The sequence below is a fragment of the Acanthisitta chloris genome, unplaced genomic scaffold (assembly GCF_000695815.1).
Source record: "Acanthisitta chloris isolate BGI_N310 unplaced genomic scaffold, ASM69581v1 scaffold24472, whole genome shotgun sequence".
Taxonomy (NCBI): domain Eukaryota; kingdom Metazoa; phylum Chordata; class Aves; order Passeriformes; family Acanthisittidae; genus Acanthisitta; species Acanthisitta chloris.
Genome location: NW_008662511.1, coordinates 67,184 through 78,407, shown reverse-complemented (window position 1 = coordinate 78,407; position 11,224 = coordinate 67,184). Strand labels below are relative to the sequence as shown.

The following is an 11,224-nucleotide window of genomic DNA, read 5'->3' as shown; positions in this document are numbered from 1 at the left end:
GCAACTGTAGAGATAAAATAAAGACTGACACCATCACCCCACATAACCACCACAGAGCCACTCCTGGACCCTCCCCATGACACACAGAAGACATCAGGCTTCCACCCCTAATGCTGCTCCCTGATATATGGAGCGCCCACTGCTACCCCAAAAAGTTTACCCCTTTTAAGTACATGCTTAAATACAAGTTACTGGCAGAAGAGTTTGCATCAAAATCACACTAATTTGTCTTTATTTCCTTTAACAAAGCGTGCTAATTTTAGCTGGTTTCTTCACTAGGACACACTGCAGCCTGAGCAGCACCCAACTCTCCGGTCAATCTGTCTGTGGTGCACGTACTGAATAATTAAACCGTGGATGATTCCTCCCTTTTTGTCTGTTTACTTAACAGAATTTTTTTCTTCCTTGTTGGGAAGCCATCAGCCAGTCTCTCCCTCCCTGTTTTTCACATGTGCATATTTGTTTTGAATTTTGCTTGAACAGTCGCTGAAGTGTACAAAATGCAAATTACAAGTGTATGGACTTTGCTGTACAATTAGAGAAAAAGAGCCCTCCCCAAAAAAAAGTGACCTGGGTCCTCAGCTTTGCTTGTGTTTGAACAACCAGTGCAAGGGATCACATTTGAATTATTTGTCGATGGCCTGAATTCCTAGTAAAGTCAGGAAGTTTCATGGCAAAACTGAGCTGTATGCCAGGGTAAATAGTATCACAGAAGGAAAATAAATGAAGGAGGGAAGGAAAAACCTCTCAAACTGGCAGGAAAATATATTTCATATGAAACGTGATGCTGCTGAAGGGGTGAAAAGTGCCCCTAGAAAAGATGGGAAGCAAAACTGATGGAGCAGAGGTCCCTGTAACAAGTGGGAATGACTCAGGCGGAGGAAAGGCAGCCAACACGTCTCCCCAAACGCTTGGTGCTGCAGCACCCAGGGTGCTCCCCAGCAGGGCTAATGCACAGTCTAACATGCAGAGGCAAGGATTGCACAGAAGAGGAACGCATTGCTGTTTTCATTATTAATTTTGGTAATGGCTTACCCAGTTTTTGCTGTGCTCAGGGACAGAGCACTCTGCTCATCTGAGCTGGCAGTGGGGCCAGCCCCAGGGGCCCTGGGAAGTCGGATGTCCTGTCTCCAGGGGCCCCGGCTGGAGAAATTCTGCATAATCACATTGAGAAATTTAGCACTTAGGCAACGTTAGTGAAATCCCCAAACAATCTCAAGTGTCAGTCCAGCCACCCTAAACTCCCACTAAGGACTGGTACAAATGTAATGGATCTAAAAGCTGCTATTAATGGCCCAATCCTGAGTGCAGCAAGGCAGAGTGCACACAGCAGCTGCACAGACAGGAGCTGGGTCTGCAAGCAGCAGGAACAGGATATTCACTTTGCAAAAAGAAGTAGCCCTGATGCTCCAAAAGAAAACATGGAGTTTTTAAACTCCGCTTTGCTTCAACCAACAGTGTATTCTTCCTAGCAAAGAAAGAAGAAAGAAAAAGCCCAGATATTTGTATAAAAATATCATAATTTTATTACATTCCACACAATACATCTTCAAAGAGTTTCAAATTTCCACAAGATATTTTTCACACACAGGCAACTGGGCAACGCTGGGGATGTCAGGGCTTGAGGAGCAGGGGAGAACTGGGAGTAAAAATCTCGAAGTGACCTTCTGTTTTGTCTTTGGTGATTTTGGTTTGAAAGACACATTCTCCTCTCTGACACACCAATGCACACTTGCTAAGTCCATAAGGGTAAACCTGGACGAAGTGAGGAGATCGTCTGAACTAGGGAGGCTGAACTGACTTTGGAAACATGACAATATCATCTGCTGACATGGCTTGGGCTGTCTTGAAAATGCAGCGAGTGCATGCCAGTATTTCACATCTGTTTTAATTTGCAGCTGGCTGAGGGGGGGGCAGGATTTCACATCCCAAACCATATGCACCACAACATCAGTGCTGTGTGACAAGGAGGCTCATGGTGAAAGCACCCTGGCCCTGGGGTCCCCTCTCTGGTGACCTTTAAATGGTACTGCCTTCCAGCTAACAAGAGCTCCTTGGGTCCCTTCTGGCTCTGCTGGGACAGGCACATCCCTGCTGCTCTCAAAAACCTTGTGGGAGCCAGGTCCCAGTGCAATGCTACCCCAAGCACAGCACCCACCACCCATAACGTGCTCACCATGCCACACCAACATGGGTTTTTCTGTACTCGCTGCACGTTTTAGATGCTTGCTGCCGCAGCTGAGGGGCATCTCTCTGAAATCGGTTGTGGAAACGGCAGGGGAGTTGCTGTTTGTTCAGCATGCAGCTGAAACTGGCTGCATGAATTAAGGCAAGGAGCGGGGTGGGGCTGACGGGGGTGGGAAGAAGAGTGAAACCCCCATCGACAGAGACACCCTGGGGATAGGGCTCTGCTGCAATAGGGACCAATACCACTTATGCAAAGCACCGATTGTGTTGCTACTTTTTCCCCAGACCAAAAGGAAGCTCAAGACTGCAGGGAAGTTAACAGAGCTGCTCATCTTGATTCATTTTATGCAATATTCATGGGCAAAGGAGGGGTGGGCACTAGCAAGTTTAGGAGGGGGAAGGGAATCTGATCACTCATCACATATGAACACAAACAAGATGGAGAACCTTGCTCACTAGAGGTACTTTTTTTGCCTGCAAACAGATTAGGATAAACGATTCAAACCACTTTTGCATGTCATCATTCAGTAATTTATATAAGGCATTTCCACTACAATACGCTGGGCCATTCAACAGTCAGAGGCGTGTGGAGGCTCCTCCTCGCCTCCCTGGTTAAAGCAGCAGCAATAGCTGGGACCCCCAGGCACACTGGCTGGGCTTTGCTTGCTAGATGTTACTGGTGCTCTAAGAAGCAGAACATTAGCAAATGCAAAACTGACATTCTAGAAAGTCAACTGGCAATTTTTATGATTCAGCAGCTATGAATTGGGCAGAGGAAAAAAAAACCAACAAACCCAGAAAGGGGAATTATACTTGTTCCTTGAACATTTCTAGCAGAAAGACAAGGAGGAGCCTTCTCCCCCTTCCCAATGTAAAAGCAAAACCATCAGCACCCAGAGCAAGGATACTTATTAAATAAATAAACCTTCAATTCTCAAGAAACTACAGTATTTAGCATCCACTAAGACCTGCTGAAGTCTATGTGTTACCCTAAGGCTGGCTTTAACAGATACAAACAAAACATTCATTATGAGCTTCTCTGATATAAGGCAACTTTAAATAGATTCACTTGTGGATAGGGGAAGAGGAGGGTTTCCCCTCCCTCTTCCAAACAATGGCTGTGTTATCACGTTGGCTGCAGAAAGAATAAGATAGAGAGATCTTACTTTTTGGACATCTATGGACCTCTCTGGATTCTTCTAGCCATCTGAGGTGGACATTCCCACTGTCCAGCCTGGCCTCTTCTTTTCAATTTGCATCCAAGACATTAACACTATCAAACAAGAAACCCAGCCAAAGCTAGATAAGGCAACAAAAAAGCATTGCTCTCTTCCCCAAGTAAACAAATCAGGGCATTCACCATAAACACATCCCAGACCTTCCAGAGAGGAGGTGGGAAGGGGGGGAAATTAACACAAACAAAACGCAAAAGCATCCCCTGTGCAAGTAGAAGCAACAACAAGCAAATCAAAAAGGGGCTGTTTCTAAATATACATTCAGTCAGTCAGACACTCGTCCCATGCGCACGCGCACACACAGATTTAGCGCACACAGGCACGAGCCTCACCCACAAGCTTCCAGGCTCACCATCAAGTTCCCTTGCAGGTTGCCTACTGGGAGGAGGAAAAAAAACCAAACCAAAGAAGCCTACCAACGAAAAAATATTCCCGAAACAAATACAACAAAACAAAAAACCCCACCCAACACCCCAAGACTCCTTGAAAAGTTATCGAAAGGGAGCATTCACTTCTGAAGTGAAGGGGCGGTGTGTCTCTTCTGGCGATCCAAGATGCAGCATTAGTTTAGAGTTTGTAAAAGATTTGGGGAGGGCTGGGGGGATGGAGAAGGGACGGAGATGTCTAAGAGTTCACATGTATGCTAGGTAAGGAAAAAAGTGCAAAACTGAGGCAACGTATTTGAAGTCTTAGTTTCTGTCTGTCTGTCTGTTTTGGGTTTTGTTTGCTCTCTCGTTCCTGTTCGTCTCTCAGCAGCGTGAGCTGGGGTCTTGCTCTAGTTTTATGGTTAGGGTGGGCTCCACGGCCACAGGGGCCCCGTTGGCATAGTGGGAAGTTTTGTAGGTGATGGAGTGATCGCTCTTCTTGGCCGCATAGCGGAACCGGTGGTAGTGGAGCACAAGGGCCAGTGCGACGGAGACCAGCACCACAACAGCACCTCCGGCGGCAATAACGTAATACCAGTAGGCTGGGATGGGCTGCACTGACACTGTGTCCACTGTGGGCTCGGTCCCTGGCAGAAGGGTTGCCCCTGGGGAGGAGACACAGAACAGGGTTGCTAGGTGGGAGGCATGCAGATGCACAAAAAGAAACACACATGCTTTCAAGTGTACAGCATGGAGCAACATGAGGTCCCACAGCCACCTCTGGATATGGGGCATGCTCCTAGGGGAGAGCACAGCCTGGCATTTGCTGAGCCTGCATATTCAAGGGCCTTTTTCTTCCCTTTTAATTAATCAGGCTGCCTGGATCGCAATACAAATTCCATATGTACGCTATTATTACTGTTATTTCTGGCATCAACGAATGGTTTTTTCCTTTCTTTTTTTTGGCCATCTCCAGATCAGCCACCTGGTTTTGTCACCACATGGCAGATGTTGTCAAGCAGTGACAAAACACATCACGGTCCTAATTGGAGGAAGAGCATAATCTCAGATGGCCAAGGAAGTTACCACAGGAGACTGGGGAAGAGATTACAGGGAGAAGCATTTGTTGTTCTTACTGAAAGACAGAGAAGATCTCTCTCTGAAAGTGCTCTGCACACAGATTTAGCCTCAGTAGATGCCCCATTCACAGACCTATAGATTTCCTTATTACTTTTGAAAGTGAGAGGGGGTGGTTATAAGTATTTACATGGCACAAGCTGTGAAATTCAACCCAACACTTGTGTAAGAAACTCATGCTCTCTGCAGCTTAAGCAAGCCAGGACCATGAATTCATGCTGATAAAGCAACGCACCTAGGGAGGACTAGAAAAGCACTTGCCTCCCTTGAACTCAAGAGCAGGCAGCGCCCAGGCTCAGCCCAGCGATGTTCAACCCTTCCTACTCTTGCAATTGTGGCATGTTGCAGGGCATGGCTGCAAGGCGCTGCTCTCCCTTCCAGGTCATCCTGGGACAGCTCGGCACACATCTGTTGATCAGATGTGCTGGGCCTCACCACCCATCTGCAGAGCACTAACACACACTGCGCCTCGGCAGGCACCGAGCACCGCAGCCTGCTCCTGCCCACGGCCCAGACCAGCGCTGAGCTACTGCTCCTGCACACGCCGCTCGCACCTCCCCAGCAACACTTGTGGCATGAGCTGTAAATAACTCAGGGGAGATGCATTTTTGCACCACTTTTATTTGCTGGCTACTTCAAGGGGGCTAGAGTCCCCAGGGAAACTCTCTGAAGGGTTTGCCCTGCTGCTGGACACATTGACTCTCCCCCTTCCCCTACTCTGCTCACCCTCTCCTCTTGCCCCTGGCCTGTTAGCAGGGGCAGCCCCTTGACTAGGTGCTGGCAAGCAGAACTTTGGGAGCTTCTGCAGTTTGCTGTCAGCATATTGTTGAGCTCTGTGCTAACCAAACCCCAGCTTGGTTTCCTGAGCAGACTTGGAGGATGCCAAGGGAAAAAAAGAAAGCAGTGCAGGATGCACTCAGCTTTGCTAGCAACAAAGGCATCTTGCAGCACAAGCCTCTGTCCTCCTCTCCAAACACTGCCCTAACAGCAGAGTTCCCTGGCTGAAAATTTGGGATGGCAATGGTTTTTCTGAGGCAAAATGATAGATCCTCCACCAGTCATAAGGCTTTCTTCCTCTCCCCATCCCCCGAAACCTGGGCACAGAGAGTAAAAATAAGAATGAACGCTGCACCCAGATGCATAGTTGTAACAAAAAAAACCCCTCAAAACCTAGGAAAAACCCCCACAGTGGCAAGACAAATCCTGCTTTTACAGAGCAGGAGGCTGGGAACCACCCACATATTTGTCATTGTAGGCAAGAAATTCGGATGCCTCAGGAGAAACCTAACTGCCAGATACGCTATCCTCAACCTGTCTCACCCCAGCTGCTCCTTGCCATCAGGAATGGGGGTGGCCCTGTCCCTCCTGCCTCCCAACAGCACAGGCTGGGCTGTGCATTGAGGGCAACAAAGATAGGGAGCAGGCAGCCCTCTGAACTCCTTCTCTACCTCCACTGGCACCCTGGTGCAGGGTAATGAAAGCAGCATGTTGCTGCACCTCCCCAAGCAGCTGCTGCCCCTCACCCAGCTGCATGGGGGGGTGGCAGTGTGGGACACCCCATGGGAGCCACTGCCAGCCCCCTGTGAGGCAAAGCATGTTCAACACTACCTTGAGCTTCACTGATAACCCACCACTGTCTCCCACCACAGATCCAGCTGGCCAAGCTGCCCCAGACCCAAACATGACCCACCACCATCCCCAATGGATCAGCAACACCTCTCCTGTGCCTGACAGCACCAGGGTGCAGGGCTGACCCCAGGAAGATCAATGGGGCTGCTCATTGTGTAGAGGCCACTTGTGTTTACACTTGGTGACAGTCCCTGCTAACATAGCACCCTGCTCCAGCAAGAGATTTATGGCAAACATCCTCTCACACCACTGACATGCACTAGGCCCCTGCGATGAAAACTGGTGTGGGGAGAGGGGGCAGGTGTCAGGGATGACAACAGCTTCTGAGTCTGGAAGAGAGTGGGAGGAAGGTTTTCCTCTGCTGGCTTTACATTGCCCAGTGGAGGGCTGGGAGTACAAAGGGTGGGTCTGGCCACAGGGGAGCACGTGCAGCCATAGTGCCTGTTGCCCCTTCTGCACACACCTCTGCCCTCTGCCTGCCTGGGGATGGAGGGAAGCCACGATGCTCCCCAGATGATCCCACTTGTGGGAAGGACCCCTGGGGGATCTCAAGGTGGCTGCAACTTCAGGACAACCTCTGCTTGGCTCTGACCCACTCCAGATGTTCCCATGCAGCCACGGGTTGCAAGCATGAGGGGTGGTGAGCCATTCCTCAGCCCGTTTCTGCACTGCGTGGCCCTGCTGAGGAGATAGCAGAAGTCTGGAGAGTTCATTTAGCAACTGAAGTCATTAAAGAATCACACTCAGTTGTCTCTAAGCCATAAGGAAGCCAATTCCCAACATTAATGATTGTTCTTCCTTACACTGCCAGCCACTAAATATAGCTGCCCATCCACTCAGCACACAGTGCTGATGTTATCTGCTCTGTTTTTACTGGCTCTGCTGGTCTCTGGAAGTTTTGTTATATCAGTGGAAAAGTTCACTGCTCAGGGAGCTGAAAGAAAAAAATTCATCTTCTTAACTTAATAATTTTTCCACTCCATTTTGCCTTCCACCACACACACACACACACTTGCCCTTCCTCATTTATTCACTAGTGCTCTTGTCTTAATAAAGAACTGCCTCCTGCTGTTGCTGTCAAGTTTGTGGCTGCTGTGTTTGTGCACAACTTGGGACATCAGTTAGTGGAAACCTGATTTAATCCTGACAGGGTGGATATTTCATGTGGGTGTGCTGCTAGTGCTCACACCTCCAGCCTGACCAGGTATAGCCTCATCCTCTTTCCAGTAGGGAACACGCTACAGGGACCAGTTTTGGAGCTGTGCGTAAAGAATCAAAACCCAAAAGAAGGAAAATAAAATATCATCTGGAGGAGAAAAAAGGAGAAAATCCTTTCCAGAGAACCTCCTAGAGGGCTGCCTGCCTTGCTCTGCCACTGCCGTGTCACAGCTTGTATTCCTTTCTGAAATCACTGACATTAACCACTGTGGACAAGCAACACAGCTGGACTTCTCAGAGATGGCACAGATGAAGGGAAGTATTACACTTATCTAATCTGAATGCCACAAACCCAGTGTCAGCCTCAACCACATAACTGCTACCTGTCATTTCTTCAGGAAGATATCTCTATCTTGATTTCAGGACACCTGCTATGAGAGAATTCACCAATCCCAATGGCTAATTCTCCCTATGGTTTGTTTCCACATTCTATGCCCCCCTCTTATTTTTAGCCTGGTATTTACCTAATTCCTTGCTTCCAAACACTTGTTATACCTTTTCTTTGAGGGTGAAATGCATCAACTCTCAAACGCAGCACAGTTTAAGCACACTTTACTGGTCTTGTAAGACCCCGAACTACTAGGTGAAACATATTCCACCCACATAATTCTCTTCATATTATTTGCTTTGTGATCCTGCAGCCTGTAAAGGTGCATATTTTCAGCTTTGCTCCCAAGCCAGGAGGGAAAGGATTTGCTACTATTTTTAATGGCATCTGACTTTTTCACCTCATCATGTAATTGCAGGAGTGGGGGCTATAGAACATCTCAGTAATGTCTGCATAGTCTTTCCTCTTCAGCTCTTTGGGTTTTTTCCTCCATCCAGGGACTTCTTCCTTTCATTTTACCCTCTCCTTCTGTTGGGCATCGCTGTCTTTGCCCCCTTTTAATTACTATCATGTAATTGCCCCCAGTCTTCATCTTCACTTCTTCATCTTTTCCCTCTGCATTTTGTTCTTTCCCAGGTCACTCCCTCCCTTGGTCCCATCTATTCCTGCCTGCCATCCAGGGAAACCTCTTTAACCTTTTGCTGCAATTGCTCCTCTGTTATGACTAACCCTAGGATGTGCTCACAGAAACCAGGAATGGGCAGGAGCCACTGGAAAAAGCTGGCAAGTTTCAGTGTGAAGGGAAAGTGTGCCTCTAACAGCATCTGCCCGTGGTGCTCAGGGACCTCACTGTTGCTACCCAGCCAACATGCCCTGGGGAGTGGCAAAATGGAGGCACACAGGCATCAGGGCATGGGGTGAAGGAGAAAAGCAACAACATGAGTTAGCAGGACTTTGGAACAGACTCAATGTGAGGACCCAGAGAGAGGTACAAACAGAAGACGACATGCATGTTACAAGCCCCAAAAGTTAAGGATAGTGTTCACAAAACAGCTACCAGACCAGGCCGAGAAGAATGTAGAGCAATGGTTTAAGTAAGGAAGGGTTGTGAGGCTGTAACTGTCAGCTAAGAATATTGCAGCAGCTTTTCAGCAACACCACAAGCCTGAGTATCCAATAAATAAGCAGCCCATAAACAAGCAAACCTAAATTCCTAGTTGTTACAGTACAGATATGACTGTAAAATGAGGTGTGCTTTTCCCTCATGTTGGTAACACTCCACAGCCTACAACCCTAGAGACAGTCACACGTGACTTCAGTCTCGGTGTCTGATTTTCCTTTACTGCCACAACTCCCAGTGTACCCACGAGAGACAGCTTTATCCACACAGAAATGCAGCTGCTTCTCTGGTAGAGTCCAGCCATATCTTACAGTTCACCAGCATAGTAGGGGATGGAAAGAGTACAGAGATCACATCCAAGTGAAAGCAAAGGGCATGTGGACTGAACTGACAAAACAGCTTTCAAAGTTAAGGGAAGCCCCAAGTTTGCTCTTTGTCACAACACAACCCCCAGGCACATCCTGAAGAGGCAGGCAGGAAAACAAAATTGAAAATCAAAACACAGAGAAAACCCCTCAGACTAAACTGGTCTGCAAAAATACATAGTCTTTCCCACCCCAGAGCAAGACATACAGCATCCCCAGTGACTGCTCAGAGAGAGGCAGTTTTTCAGAGTTCTTCACCTTTTCTCTCACTCTGTAGCTTTCATCACAGAAATGCAGGGTTCTATCATTCAGACTAGTATTAAACTATTAAATGCACCATTTCACCTTGTTTTCCTTTTATTGGCTGTCATCTTCAGGGCTCCTCATGGCAGTTTGCTTTCCCACTTCTACCTCCTAACTCCCTTTCCCTTCCAAGCAGACTAGCCCCATCTTCACTCACCAGCAGCTTGACCACCACCACTTCCAGAGCATCTATGACCTAGAGAACAACCTTCCCTCACAATAACATGAGTTACCACCACCTGATTTCACTTTTAATTGGCTACTGTTTTTTTCATTTAAGTCAGTTGAAAACTACCCTTTACTCCTCAGCCTTCCCATTTTGGGCTTAGCTGCTTTCAGAAGCGTGAATGTTAATACTGTTCAGCCCCAAGACAAGGGGAGTTGTCTGCTTCCCCGCTCCCTGTCGCCTAGCAGGAGTCAGAGGGTGCCCCCTCCTGCGCTGTGGCGGAGGAGGCCTAATACACACTTGTCATTCCAGTTCTCAGAACATTTGCTATTTGTACAAGCACGCACATTGATTTCTTTTGAAGTAAAAGCCCATGCCAGCAGAACAAAACCACTGAGAGAAGTGCAGCTTTACCTGGAAAGTAGGAGGTCTCACCTGGGAAAGCTGTGATGGGTTCTGCAAAGAAAGAAAAACAACTAGTATTAGAGAGGGGAATATTACACACAAGACCCCCAGTTCACATCTCCAGTTTGCAGTGGCCAAGCAGAGCAGGTGTGTGGCTGTGGCCCACAGAGGTCACTTTCTGGGAACAGCGCGAGGTGCTAGCCAACCTCTCCAGAATGGGTGAAACCTGGCCTCAGCTGGGGACCAACCAGATGCCATAAGCTTGGACTCAGACACAGACTTCAGAGAAAAATATATCTGAGGTTGAGAATAATTTGGATTCAGCCTGGCTGGTCTGAGTCACCCAATGACAAAGCCTCACCTGGCCCAGTGATGAAACCCTGAAACCCCCTAAATTTCCAAAAGCAGTTTGGTTTCTGGCTCAACTCTGGCATTGTTATTCATATGGGAACTCTGTTACTTCTGGGCAGTAATGCCATGCTCCTCTCCATCTCACAGTGGCAAGAAACAAAGGCAAGTGATTTTTTTCTTCTTTCAAGATACTTTGAAGAAGTCATCTATTACAAATTACTGGATCTGAAAAGCAATAATCGGTACTTACTACTGATTACTTTTTCACAGAAGTAATAGACTTCTGATTATTTTTAGATTACTTCTGCATTATGTCTGTGAGTCACAGAAGCAGACTCTGGCTCCACTGAGTGCTATGAAATCATCACTTGGGTTCAAAATGCGAATGACACATTTGTCAAAGGAAAAAATTATT

The 11,224-nt window shown here is 47.7% G+C and overlaps 1 protein-coding gene across 1 annotated transcript in view; it reads right to left on the bottom strand.

The window, feature by feature from the left end:
• The window catches only part of NRP2 (neuropilin 2), a gene marked incomplete at both ends in the record, with an annotated part of 73,638 nt that overhangs the window by 6,025 nt on the left and 56,389 nt on the right, over positions 1-11,224 (bottom strand). Inside the window, one exon of the mRNA XM_009070633.1 lies at positions 10,489-10,509. Coding sequence (XP_009068881.1) covers positions 10,489-10,509 — 21 coding nt within the window. The remainder of the gene's footprint in view (positions 1-10,488; positions 10,510-11,224) is intronic.